This window comes from Capricornis sumatraensis, chromosome 6 (assembly GCF_032405125.1).
Source record: "Capricornis sumatraensis isolate serow.1 chromosome 6, serow.2, whole genome shotgun sequence".
Lineage (NCBI taxonomy): Eukaryota > Metazoa > Chordata > Mammalia > Artiodactyla > Bovidae > Capricornis > Capricornis sumatraensis.
In genome coordinates, this window is record NC_091074.1 from 84401385 (window position 1) to 84415249 (window position 13865).

General features: G+C 55.2%; 1 protein-coding gene across 2 annotated transcripts; it reads right to left on the bottom strand.

Moving 5' to 3' along the window:
- Positions 1-1082: 1082 nt before the first annotated feature.
- NOL6 (nucleolar protein 6) lies at positions 1083-13160 on the bottom strand. Of its 2 annotated transcripts, XM_068974031.1 has the most exons (26): positions 13037-13160; positions 11773-11979; positions 11569-11685; positions 9771-9950; positions 9273-9441; positions 8898-9032; positions 8647-8810; positions 8438-8558; positions 8174-8232; positions 7762-7863; positions 7454-7569; positions 7104-7281; positions 6823-6945; positions 6506-6654; positions 6281-6356; positions 5893-6033; positions 5665-5782; positions 5428-5582; positions 5174-5337; positions 4611-4763; positions 4288-4385; positions 3411-3535; positions 3198-3287; positions 2634-2828; positions 2417-2518; positions 1083-2237 (listed from the first exon to the last, which is right to left on the bottom strand). In XM_068974031.1, exons 1-26 carry the CDS (start codon positions 13088-13090, stop codon positions 2088-2090), a joined length of 3441 nt encoding a protein of 1146 aa, XP_068830132.1. In that variant the 5' UTR covers positions 13091-13160; the 3' UTR covers positions 1083-2087. The 2 variants fall into 2 exon arrangements, with proteins under 2 accessions (XP_068830132.1, XP_068830133.1); XM_068974032.1 differs by lacking the exons at positions 2417-2518; positions 2634-2828; positions 3198-3287; ... (5 more) ...; positions 5665-5782; positions 5893-6033.
- Between the last annotated feature and the right edge of the window lie 705 nt (positions 13161-13865).

The following is a 13865-nucleotide window of genomic DNA, read 5'->3' on the forward strand; positions in this document are numbered from 1 at the left end:
AGAAGCTATAGACCTGAAGCCGCCCCTGGAATGATGCAGGATGGTTTAAAACAGCCGGCATCCCATGCCCCTCCCCAGAGCCCATGGAGAAACTATGGAGAATGCACGTGAGGGACCAAAGGAAAGGGAAGCTGAGAAGCCAGGGACAACCACAGACTGCGGGACTCTGTGAGGGCTGGGACTGCATCTCTGGAACTCCCTGAAAATCCAGCCTGGTGCACTGAGGTCTGGAGTTCATGAATGGCACAGGGAGGGAGATGGACATAAACCTCAGTTCACACAGTCCATCAGTGTATTCCCTATGCTAGTTTCAACCCCAGACCAAGCTGTCTCACGACAGTCACAGGCAGAGATCAACACAGATACACAGACTGACAGAACTGGGACAAAATTGGAAATCAGAGTTCCGGTATGTGGTTAAGCATCTTGAGGATAAAGCCAGCTAGCCAAGCATCAAAGTCCCTCTACAAACAGGCCCCCACCTGTTGCTGAACCTGTTTCCTCACTCAGAATATGAGGATAATGAGGAAAAGCAGTACTTTGTAGGGCTGGTATGATTGTATAATCAATTTCCTTATGTAAGATATGGAAAATAACACAGCACACCCAGCCCTTATTAGGTAGACACTCAATAAACATCAACTTTTTTTTTCTTGGCCGCACTGCTTAACTCATGAGATTTTAGTTCCCTGCCTGACCAGGGATTGAACCTGGGCCCTTGGCTGTGAGACCTGTGGAGTCCTAAGCACTGGACAAATCAGGGAAGTCCCAACATCAACTTTTTATTACTTCTCAGGCCTTTCACCATCAAAACCTTACCCATTCTAGGCAGAGATCACAAATCAGGATTCTCTTTTCCTTGAAGTCTTCAGGAGGCCTGCCCTGCCCTCCATCTGCCTGAGCCAGGGGCCCCTTCTGCCCACACCTGCGTCCTGCTTGGGCAGAGCACTGTACTAGCCGTCATGAAATCTGTTCAAATATGTTTCCTGCCCCCAAAGAGCTGACCTGCAGGAGACAAGGTCGAAACCATGTGGAAAAGGCAGAAAAGCCGAAGCCATGGGGAACTTAAAACGATTTAATTTTAAATCAGAATTTAAGACAAGAGAAGAGTTTATGCCACTGTATGTGACTGTGAAGAGAAGTGAATGGACAGTAATTGCTTTGATGTTTCAGAGGAAGAGCACCTTAGGCTGAGGGCGAGGGAAGGGTTTAAGGAGGAGTCACTGAGCTGAATCTGGAAAAACAGCCAGGATTAGGGAGAAGCCGCTGGGAGGGGGGGTGTGGACCAGGCTGAAAGGAAGCAGCACCCCCTCCCTCAGGGCACTGGAGCTCCTGGAGAGCAGATCTTGGTCCCGCTCACCTCTGCACTCCCAAGGTGGGAGCATGGAGCCTCCAACACCAGAGGCCAGGGCAGCATTCAGTGCTTTTTGCCTCCCTCCTGGATGGGGGACTACCAGTCCCTCTCGCCACTTCGCCCACCCAGCCCTTTCCTGTTTTCCGTGCTTTTCCATGTCCCCATCCTGGGAAGCAGTGAAACCAATACAAGAGGGCACTGTGCTCCTTCAGTGCGGTCTCTTCATCCAGTGAAGCCCCCTCTCCTCTGCTCAGTGCTGCCGCCCTATGACCCTCAGGCAGTGCCACACCTTCTCTGGGCCCCATTTAAAAGCCCTGATGCTGCAGCGAAGAGCATCCTGAGGTCAAGGCCCACATCCTGGCAGAGGGGTGGGGACAGAGCCTCAGCCCTGGGCACACAGTCTCTTCTCTGGACTTCTAGGAGCAACCTGAGAAGGAACAAAAGGCCCAGGCCAGGCTGACAAGTAGCTGGATTTCCTGGGTTCATTCGGTGTCCCCTCTGAGCTGACCCCAGTCCTCTTCTAGTCAGGTCCAGGGGACTGCACGGGCCGCCATGGCCCCTGTCCCAGTGCTGGGGCATCAGACAGGAAATCAGGACGGGGATTTGTTGGGGACAAGTCAGCGTGCTCGGGCCAGCAAGCCCTCCTTGGAGGGTCTATCCACAGTGAGGGTGGTCACGCCACTGACATCCTGCTCCAGAGGTCTGTCCATCTAGCTTGCTCCTAGGCTGGAGGTCACACAGTCCACCTCTCACTTCGGGCCTCCACAGCCTGGACCAGGCCTTCGCCCAGGATGGCAAAGTCCTCCAGAATGGCTTCGACATTGGGTACCATCACTGGCTCCCCGCCTTGAGACACCACCATGCGTCCCTTTGTGTTGGAGGCCTGGGGGAGCCAGAGACATATGGATTGAAGTGTCATAAAAGGCATATATGCAGAGACACCAAGACACATACGTTTCACACCTGACACAGGGTCACCTGTGGAGCCACACACAGGCACACACGCCCACACAGAACACACATGCACACTCACGAACAGACAACTGTCACCAGCCAGCTCACCTTGAAGGGCTGGGGCTGGAAGCTGGTGGGCTTCCAGAGGACACCGATCACCTGTCCGCCATGCTGGTCATAGAAGAAAAGAGCCAGGTGTCCGAAGGCCTCCTAGGAAAGGGCAGGACAGGAAAAAGACTACAAGTGGGAACCTGAGAGCCAATGCCACGGCCCCAGCTCACCTGAAAGCCTCCTCCCCAGGGCCAGCCAGCCCTCAAGGACCTACCCTGAGCTGTGCCAGGTAGAGCTGAGGTGGATCATAGCCCAGCACAGGCATAAGAGAGGAGGGCCCTGGCTCACTGAGCAGGCCCCGGCAGAATGAGGCAGCCGGTGAGTCCACGGCCTGGCGGTGCCGGGGGATGTGGCGGGGAGCCAGGCGGATCAGCACGTCGTACATGTTCAATGGTGGTCGGAACACGGTCTGAAGAAGGGCAGGGAGGGCTCAGCAGTGCCCACTGGGGAGCTGGAAACTGGACCACAAACCCCTCCACAGGCCCACTTTGCTTCCTTCCTTCCCTTCTGTCTCACCCCCCATTAGGGGCCCAAATGCTCATTTCAAGGTGGGAACACCAGGGCCTAGCTGGTGGCAGCTTGGGTTCCACAGAAGGATTGTGGGGTGGGCTACAAGAGCGAAGCTGGGGCCTCAGTCCTCCTCCAGCCCACAGCCAGGCATCGTGGGAAGCTATGGTGCCTTCTCTGAATTCAGTCTCACCGAACAAGGGCCCGAGAACTCTGGGCTTCCATGGCTCAAAGGCAGAGCCCCCAGAGTCAGTCTGGGTCAGGGGCTTACCCTGATGTCTCCAGGCCCCCGGGGATCCATAAGCTGCTTCTCTAGGACAGGCAAGGCCTCGGCTGCCAGGACCACCAGCTGGTGGAGGATCTGGGGGGGCACACACAGGTCACGCAGGTCAGACCTGACTACGGGCCTCTCTTAGCTCAGGCTGAGCCTGCTTTTTCCTTGAGGAAGAAAACTACACATTTGGGAGCAGAAATGCAATGAAACCTGGGGCGAGGGTCCATCTTGTGTCCACACAGAGCTTTTGCGATCTTGGGGGGTAACGATGACCATGACGGGGAGCTTTGCCCGGGTTGCCAGGAAGACACTGCGGATCTCCACCTGCTCTTCCACTGTGAATTAGAAGGGGTCCTGGGTCAGCTGACCCCTCTCCCCAGACACCCCCTACTGCTCCAAGTCCTCTCACTGTGCCCACCACAGGGAGTCTCCAACATCCCCCACATGGCCTAAGTGATGAAAGGGACACCGCATCTGGCTCATTTGGGCAGGGTGGTAAACTCCCAGCCTGGGCCCAGAAGCAGAATTTTCCACTGCCTGGCATCCTGGTCTAGTTTCCGGGCCTGCACAAGCTGAGGCCTGCCCCTGGCCCCCTCCTCCCCTGGGCTCCCACACACCTGGGGAATTAGAAAGCGGACACCCTCCTCTCTGCTGGGACCAGGAGCTCCTCACGTTACAAACAGAAGTCATCACTCGCACTCTGAGGCCTGGGCGCGACCCCCACCTGCACAGTTCCCTGCTCCCCCACCTTAAGACTTCCGACCTGGGCTGCAGGGTCCTTCTTCTCTCCTCTTCCCTCCACAGTCCCCTAGGCAGCCTGCTCACTGCCCCCAGTGCATTCTGTCTCTGATCATCACGTGGGCAAACCACATCTCTACAGGCTCAGAGCTCCCTGAAGGCTGGATCTGGCCCTCTTCCTCCTTAACATTTCCCCACCCCTAGGCAGCCAGAATCAGGAGCAGACATCCTGGGTGGGGTAAGCAGAGAGAAAACCTAACAGACTGGCAGGGAAAACCCTTGTCTGCCCGCCTCTGCAACCCACAAAGGATAGTTCTTCTGGTAGTCTGACTTTCATCGTACCACTTACCAGTGAGCTCATTGTTGAGGTTGACAATTAGGGGGTTGTTCTTCCAATCGAAGGTTGATATCAGGAAAAGGAACCGAAGGAAGCCCACCTGGGGGGAGCTGAGAGGAAGGAGTGAGCAAAGTGTCAGGGGCCCAGCCACATGTGCCCAGCCCCCCAGAGTCTGGGGAGCCTAGAGCCCTTAGTCTGGATTGCGGGGGATGGGGGTGTCTTAGAACCCCTTCTGCCCCCAGTTTCGGCCACCTGTCCCATGTGGACTGAAGCAGGAAGGATGACAGCTGACCCCAGGGGAACTTCCTAGCTAGGGGAAAGGTGGAGGGCATCACCTGGGAGGGGTGAAGGGCTCAGGGTGCAGGAAAAGGGCAGCAGCCACCAGGTCCAGGCTCTCATCGGTGAGCTCCCCACCCAGGAGCTGGGCACGCACCCACCGTTTGGCCAGCCGAGCCACACCCGAAAAGGCTGGGTGCTGCTGCTGGAGCCTGTGGGAAGAAGACGGTAGAGGCGGTGGGGTACAGGCACTTGGGCCCAAGGATAGACTTTCAGCCGATTGCAACTGTTCACTTAACTTTCACCCAACACTGGCCTCTGTGCTAATGTGCTATATGATCATACATGTATGATCTCATGTCTTCCTAATACCCCAAGAGGTTGTTCCTAGCATGACTACCATTTTACAGATGAGAAAAATCAGGTGTGTGTGTGTGGGAGGATTTGGGCTCAAGGGCCAAAGCCAGTTAAGTGGCAGGGCCAGAATCCTAGCACTTCTAACACTTGCCTGACTCCAGCCCAGCACTCATATCCCTAACTGGCCTAACTCTCCAGACAGATGGCCAGGTGAGCAGGATGGGACTGGAAGAGTGTCTATGAGAGCCTGTGCAGGTGGCCCTACCCATGCAAGGCACTGGTGAGCAGGGGCAACTGCCTCGTATCCCTCTCGAGGCGGAGGGAGGCGGGGGTGTCCCTCAGTGAGATCATCCCCTCGGGGCTCCGCGTCTCTTTCAGGATCTGCGGCTCCCGCTGGTAGGCCACACGGATCCGGAACACAAACCCATCCTGTTGGAAGAGGGGAGGGGATGGGAGATAGGGCACCCTGGGAGCCCTGTCCCTTTTCTCCCCTGTATCCCCGCCCAGTGCCCACCTAACCTTCAGGACATCGGTGTGCGTGGCTGTGGCGCGGCATGGCAGCCCATGCTGCTGAGTCAGCAGCTCCGCCAGGCGCAGCTGGAAGGCAGCACGGACCCTGCGAATGGCCTCGGCATCCTGGGGCCACTGCCCACTGCCCTCCAGGTGACACACCACTGTGGAGAAGAGAGAGAGGCCTCAGTCTACTGCCTGGGGTATAGAGAGGTCCCTTTCAGCCCCTTGCAAGAGCTCCCTCACCAGTCATGGGCTCCACGTAGGCTGGGCAGGGCTTGTCAGGCCGGGGCAACAGTGAGGCCCGCTCTCGCAGCTGCTCATAGAAGGAGTAGGCTGGACGGACTGGGGTTGGTGGGAACACCTGTGAGAGAAGGGAGGCTGAGGAAGAGGACGGGGAGCTGGAAGGGAGAGAACTGGGTGGGTGAAGCAGAGGGGGGTGTCACCCAGTGGAAAGGGCTCCCTGCTCCTGACCTCAGTATAGCGCAGCACAGGGTGAGCTCCCTGCACGGCAGACACGGTCAGCGGCAGACCATCCAGGCCCCACAGCAGGCGGCTGAGGTCATCGTAGCAACGCACTGCAGCTGCCAGGGCCTCCTCACCGGTGCTGGAGGTCTGAGGGGAGAAAACACAAACAGGAGGGCAGGACCTTACAGGAGGGCCGGACCAACTGGGATACAGCCTTGGCTCAGGCTGCTGCTGCAGAGCCAGAGGGCCCCCTGCTGGACACTCAGGGAAGTGCAATCTAGCTAAGGAGGTGAGGACTCTCCAGCCCCATTCGCGCCCTCCCCAAATCCAGCCACACAGGCTACTCGCCCAACCGTCCCTAGCCTTGACCCCAGCCCTGAACCAGGGCCCTCACCTCTTTCAGGCCTTGGATCAGTGCATCCAGGAGGCCCCCCGTATAGTGAACACAGGTATCTGGAATGTCAGCGTGGCTAGAAAAGGGGCACAGAGAGTATGGGCACTGGGGGCCAGGGAGAGAGCTGCTGGATGTGAGCAGCTCACTCCAAAAGCTTGGGCCAGAGCCTCCTAAAAGGCTCCACAGCCCATGCCCACCTCCTGGCAATCAGATGCTAACACTCACAGTGCCAAGAGATGAGTGACCACTTGGTGGGGAATGAGACGCTTCTGGGCCATAGAGGCAGCCTCCCAGACCACAGCTTCCCGGATGGCTCCATCCTGGAAACGCCGAAGCTCGGAGCGAGAGCCCCAGAACTGGCGGAAGTCGGCGGCCTAGGGAGAAGACGATGGTGGGAGAGATCAACAAGGAAGGGGTTCTGTCAGAAATCTGACAGGCCTCGAGTCAGGTGGCAAGAGGATAGTCCTCCCTACTCCTGCCAGTACACACGCCGAGCTTCCCAAGACAGGGCAAAATCACCCCTGAGACCCCCAGCTGCTCACCTCAGGCTGGTCAGCCTCAGGACCCAGCTCAAGAACACTGGTCAGCCCCTCAGGCCGGAGGAGCAACCCCAGGGTCAGGACGCCCGGATCTCTGTGCTTCGGTGGCTCCTGGCTGATGTCCCACTGCAGGGTGTAGAGAGGCCGAGCTCAGTCCAAGTACCCCCCAGCTGGGTCAGGAAACCCCCTTTCTAGTTACATAAGATGGGGCGTCTTGTGTATCCCCTGGGTCCCAGGGTCCTCCTCTCTCAGTCCCACAAACTCCCCAACCCACCCCACCTCACCTCTGAGACTGGAGGCCGAGAGTGGGCCAGCAGCTGTAGCCGGGACCCCAGGCCCTGCTCCAGGAGGGTGGTGAGTGGGCCCAAAGCCGCTGAGACATAGTCCCCACCAAGATCCTGTAGCTCTGGCCACAGCTTCAGCCGGTGACACGCTGCCTGCAGGCGACTCAGCGGACGGATGCTGGGAGGTGTTGGGGCACAGAGGGACAAAGAGGGGGCATCAAGTACTGCTGGCCCCAGGTATCACCCCCGCCATCACTAGGGAGATCGACCAGAGCACCAGTCTGAAGATCTCAGCCCCCTCACTAGCCCTGAGGCAACAGGACTCACTGACGTATCACCCTGAAACTCACTGCAGGATGTGGTCAAAAGCCTGGATCATGGGTTTGGGAGTCATCAAGAGCAGCTGGAATCCATCGTCAGCTTTGCTGTCCAGCAGTGCCATAGACAACCGAGCCTCATGCTGCACCTGGGGTCATGGAGCAAGCAAGGAACCCGCCATGTGAGACCACCAGCACTGCTCTCTCCCCTTACTGAACCCAGGGCCCAGACACAGAGACATGCTCTAGAGAGGAGTTGCTGGTGTCCTGGTGCTGGCAGAAGGGACAGGGGCTGGGCTGGGACACTGGGGGAACTCAGGACAGTGGGAGACAACTGGTACCTGGTGGTAAGTGGAGGCAGTGATATCAGCACAGAGGTTGAGACGGCCCGAGGAGTCCAGGAAGACAACAGGGAAGGCCTGGTGGAAGTCAGCCAGGGCTGGCTGGGAGAGGGAGAGAGAAGCCAGTCAGGGCTGGGCCTTAACTTCAGGGCTCTGGGCCCAGACCTGTGTGTGTGTGCTAAGTCGCTTCAGTCATGCCCGACTCTTTGTGATCCTGTGGACTAGCCCACCAGGCTCCTCTGTCCATGGGATTCTCCAGGCAAGAATACTGGAGTGGGTTGCCATGGCCTCCTCCAGAGGATCTTCTTGACCCAGGGATCAAACCCTGTCTCTTATGTTTCCTGCATTGGCAGGTGGGTTCTTTACCACTAGCACCACCTTGGAAGACCAGACTCAGCACTGCCCTACTTACCAGGGAGGGATCTGAGCTGAAGCATAAACTGATCCCGTTGACAGTCAGATCTGAACTGGCTGAAATGAACCAGAGAAGGTGGTTGTGTCAGAAGGAATCCCCCTTTCTAAGGACCCAGTCCCCGTGACACCCACCCTCCAGGCAGGTGACTGCAACTGTCTACCTCTGAGGTTCGTTTTACTCCTCTGTCTGAGGACAATAAAGCAAATGATCCCTGATGGGGATGATTAGGACCCTTGGCCTTTCCGAGTCCAGCTGCCTCACCCAGAAACTGCAGGGTGCTTCTCAACACCTGGTAGCCGCTCATGGTGGTGTGGATCTTGCGTGTAGACACGAGGAAGGCCACCACCATGGAGACAAGGAACCCGCTGAATCCTCCCAGGCCCTGAGAGAGAAACGGATGGAGAGACCGAAGCTCAGAGCCAGCCCACCACTCAGCGAGGCCCAGGGTAACTGGGCCATTTCCAGCTCACCTTGTCCAGTTCCCGCTGCCGCAGCCAGACCTTCAGAAGTGCCACCCCATCCTTAAGTCCTGAGGCTGAGCCCAGCACAGCTGACAGCAGCTGCACATGGGATTCAAGGGCTGTGTCCTGCAGGAGCCATGTGTTGTAGTGGGGGGTTGGGGGTTCTGGGCTACCTGTGGGAGGAAAGGGGAAGCCGTGAGAGGAGAGGGCTGCACAATACCCTTTCCTCCAACCCAGCCTTGACATCACTGTCTACTCACCATCCCCTGAAGGACTTTGCCCTCGGTACCAGGCAGAGCGCACATTGCTCTTGGACGGCAGCAGGCGGCACGGGCGGAAAAAGTCAGGTGGAGGGCAGGGATGCAGACGAACAGTGACCAAACGCTCATCCTTCCCTGGGGGGACACAGGTGATGCTAAGACCCTGCAGCCACCCTGGAGTCAGAGAAGCCCCTGCACTATCCCCCCACATAAGGGCCCCATGCCTGCCCACCTCAGAATTTGAGGTCCCAATACTTTTCCCCTGAGACTTGAGGCCCAGGTCTTCTCTCACCATGGACTTAAGGCCCCTGTGCCTCCCCTACCAGATCTGCCCATCACCCCATACTGTGCCTTCCACCCAGTGTGTCCTCCCACCGTGAGGCCGCAGCAGCAGCGAGGGTTTCAGGTGGCAGCCATTAGGGTAGGAAAAGCGAACACTGCCGAAAAGTGGGTCCTTGGCCAGGTGGTGAGCCAAGTGGGCCAGGTAGAGGGCACGCTTGCGGAAGTAGCGCTGGTTCAGCCCATCCTTGTCCTGTAGGATCTCCTGGAGGCGGTCAGGAGAAGAGAGAGAGACGGCCAAGTTGCCTAACTGTTTGTTGATGGAGGACTTGGGGGCCAAGATGAAGCCAAAGTGAGAGCAAAGCTTGGCAACCCCATCTGCTGGCGAGGATGCCAAAGTCAAGGCCAGCAACACCACATCTTGGATGAGGAAGGCAAAGTGGTGCTCCTTCAAGACAACTGCAATGGTCTGTTCTTTGGATTCAAAATTCAGATTTCAATCCTCTGGCAAGTGCGAGGTGGGAAAAAGAAAGGGATCCAGGATTTGTAGGTGGTGAAATGGCAGACCTTTCCGTCCCAAACTCTGGATCTTACCCTGGGTATGGTCAGTGCCACATCCACATTGATGTCCGGCCGGATGCAGGTGCCCAGAGGGTAACTTCCCACAATAGTGACCTGGGCTGGGGGCAGGAAATGGAAACGGCCCTTCACAGTATAGGGTACTTGGTGGATAGGGACTTGAACCCCATCTGGGAGCCATGCCTGGTTGGTCAGCTGCAGGGACAGAGACAGTGACACATATTTGATGACCTTCCTAACATGTCCCCTTAATGTCTAGTAGACATCTCAAATTCAACATGTCAAAACGTCTGAAACCAAGCTCCTGATCTTCCTATAAGTATGTCTTCCCCATTAAGGCAACTCCATACTAGCTGCTCAAGCTAAAAACGTTTAAATCACCTTGACTCATCTCTGTTAAGAACCCCCATTTTGGGACTTCCCTGATGGTCCAGTGGCTAAGATTCTGCACTCTCAGTGCAGGGGTGTGGGTTCAATCCCTGGTCAGGGAACTAGATATCACATGCTGCAACTAAGAGTGAGCATGCCACAGCTAAGACCCAGTGCAGCCAAATAAATGAATACAGGTTAAGAGGGAAAAAACACCCATTTCACTTTCAAAAGGTATCCAGACACTGATCACTTCTCTACTCTATCCTAGTCTGAGCCATTTTTCAGTGGATCACTGCACAACAGGTTCCTAACTAGTCTCCCTGATTTCATCTTTGTTCCCTTCAATTCTACTTTTAATAGTCTGGGTGAACTTCTTAAAACTGAAGTTAGATCACAAAATCACTTTACAAAACAACAACAACAAAACAAAACAAAAATGCTGTAGTTATCCCCATCTCACCTAAAGTGTTAATCCCTCAGTTGTATTCAACTCTTTGCAACCCGTGGACTGTAGCCCTGCCAGGCCCCTTTGTCCATGGAATCCTCCAGGCAAGAATACTGGAGTGGGTTGCCATTCCCTTCTCCAGGCGATCTTCCTGACCCAGGGATAAAACTCAGGTCTCCTGCATTGCAGGCAGATTTTTTACCATTTGAGCCACCAGGGAAGCCCCAAAGCAACAGCTCAAAGTCCTTGTTCTGGTGCACAAGGTCCTGCATGATATACCCACTTCCTCCATTACCTTTCTAAACTGACCTCCTTCTATCTTCCCTTCACTCATTCCAAAGAAGTACCAGACCTATTCTTGCCTTTGAGCCTCTGTGTTGGCTGTTTCCCCTTCCTAGAATAGTCTTCTTCCCTTAAATATCTACATGGCTGACTCACTTTCTTTACACAAATGTCATTTTAGTAAGGCCTACCTCAACTACCCTATTTAAAGTTGCCAACCACTCTCATCCTCTGATATTCCCATGATCCCCTTAATGTGTCCTTCTTCCTTTTTCCATAGTGCTTACCACCACTTTCGAACACTGCCATACAGTTTCCTTGTCATGTTCATTATATTATTGTCCATATTCCAACACTAGAACACAGGCTGCTTTGTTCACTGATGTATCCTAAGAACCCTTGGAAGAGGGCATGGCAACCCACTCCAGTATTCTTGCCTGGAGAATTCCCACAGACAGAGGAGCTTGGTAGGCTACAGTCCATGGGGTTGCAAAGAATCGGACACGACTGAGCGACTAAGCACAACACATCCGAAGAACACAACTACTGCAAGGCACATAAGTGTTTGCTGAATGAACAAATAAGTGACTGCTCTCCCAGCTGAGCCTCCTGGCAGTGAGAATGAGCTCCCTAGCACCCCATCCCCTTCAGAGAATAGCAAGGTCCCTGAGGACCTTTTCTGGGCTTTCCAGTTCCCTCCACTACTTGACTTACATCTGTCTCAGGGGTTGAGGGCACCCTCATGATCCGCTGGTTGACCTCCCGTAGGAAAGCATCAATCCGCTCTTTCTTCTTCTCTGACAGCCTCACTTCCTTTAGTAACTCCTCTACCTGTAAGATGGTGCAGGAGAGAGTAGTATTTCAGCCTCAGGGTCTCAGCCCATCCCTCTAACCCAAGCCCCAACCACCCAACAGTACCTGTAAACGAAGCAAGCTGGAATGGAACAGACTCTCAGTCTCCCGAAGGCGACTGAGCTCCTCATTGGTAGGTTCCTTGTACAGTTCTGCCCGGCTGAGCTTCACGGGCTGCAGGAGGCCCTCCCCTGGAGACCCAGCCATCTTATGTTTCTTTAAGGATTCTTTCTTCCCCTCTTTGCCTGTGCCTTCCAGAGCTGACTCCATCACCTGTGGCCAATGAGAGGGAGAAGCCAGGGTGATATCACAGACATCCAGCATCCACTGCCTGATGTGCCACCAGGACCAGATGCAGGTAAAGGCTTCACCTGCTCCTGGTCTCTCTTGAGCAGGAATCAGATTGTGTAAAACAGAATAATTTTTAGTTAAAAGAACTTACTGAGCTCTAGACTGAAAACTCCTTGAGTTGAGGGTTCCCATCTATCTAACAGCACAAGCATGTAACTCTGCTTGGAGTCATAGGGGTAGTAGCTGAATGGGCCCTGGAAGCAATGCCTGAGCTCCTTGTACTTCCAAGTAAAAAGACTTTCTCTCCTGCTGAGTTAGTTCTGGAACGTCGCAAATACCAACTCCACTCTTGCTCTATCCAAATCCTGCTAGGTTACACACACGCACCCCCTGCCCCAGCAAGCCCTTACTATAGGCTATATCAGTATACATTAAGTGCTCAGTGATGGAGCCTACTGGCTCTTAAGAATATACTCAATAAATCATTCAATCCTTATAATAATCCTAACAGAAAACAAACACCTGAACGAAGCTCCGTTGAGCTTGTGGTTCCAGTTGGTATGATTAAACTGTGAGCAGGCTTCAAACCCTGGTCTGCGGGATCCCAAACCTTCTACCCTGCAGCCCTGGGCTCCGCCCCCCTCCATGGTTCCACAGCCGGAAGAGCCTTACTGTAGCGCAGCAGGACTGCCACCACGTGGGGAGCACAAAACTAGACACAGGAAGGGAGAAAATCCTGCCCAAGGTCCAGAAAGACTTAGGGGAAAGACCCAAGCCGCGGAAGGGAATGGGGCGGGACTCTTCAATTTCAAGGTGTAGAGCTAACGAACAGAGACGGTCCATAGGCTTTACTACTTTGCAAGTAAAGCCAAGTGCTACCTCCCTCTACCGAGCCCTGCCCCGGTATCCTAAGCTGGAAGCATCGGGGGAAATGAGGCTCTTCCCTAAGGGGCCACTCTCGTGTCCCTCGCTAGCAAACTGTTAGGTTCTGCTGTCTCCGGCACGCTGCGCATCCCTTCCTCCCAGGCCGCTCGCCCACCTCCGGCTCCCCAGCAGTTCCGCGATGCTCAGCTCTCGCAGGTGCGGGGCCCATCCCTCATGTATTGCTCTCGCACTTTGGGTGTAAAGTCCACTTGCTCTGAAGAGATTCTACCCACGTTGGCAGAAATGCCCAAACCGCGGCAGAAATGCGGGTACCGGTGTTAGCAAGCCTCATGGCAAAGAACCCCGCCCAGTTCCAGAGCCATTGGGTGAGTGCCCGACGACTCGCTCGCCATTGGTTCCTGTCACTCTCCAGGACCGCCCATCACGGGGGAGGGGCCAAACAGAGTTCTCCGATTTACGGCCTCTTTGCGACAGCAGACAGGAAGCTTGCCGGCAACTTGGCAGTTGTTTCCGTTTCCTCACTTCCTCTTCTTGGAACACCGGGGAAAGGGAGGGGCTCGCTTGGGCGCTTTGGGGAGGGTTTGTTTACGTAAGTGATTCCTCTTCTTGCTTTATCAATTAACCAATCTTGTCAGTTCTACTTGCAAAATATGTCTTGAGTTTATTCAGTGTGTGTGTGTGTGAAGTCACTTCAGTCTTGTCCCATTCTTTGCGATCGTACTGACTGTAGCCTGCCAGACTCCTTTGTCACTGGGATTCTCTGGGCAAGAATACTGGAGTGGGTTGCCATGCCCACCTCCAGGGGATCTTCCTGTCTCAGGGATCAAACCAGCCTCTCTTAGGTCTCCTGCCCGTTGGCAGCCTGGTTCTTAACCACTAGCATCACCTGGGAAGCCCCAGGACTATCTCTTCAGTTCAGTTCAGTTCAGTCGCTCAGTCGTGTCCGACTCTGCGACCATGGATTGGAACACGCCAGGCTTCCC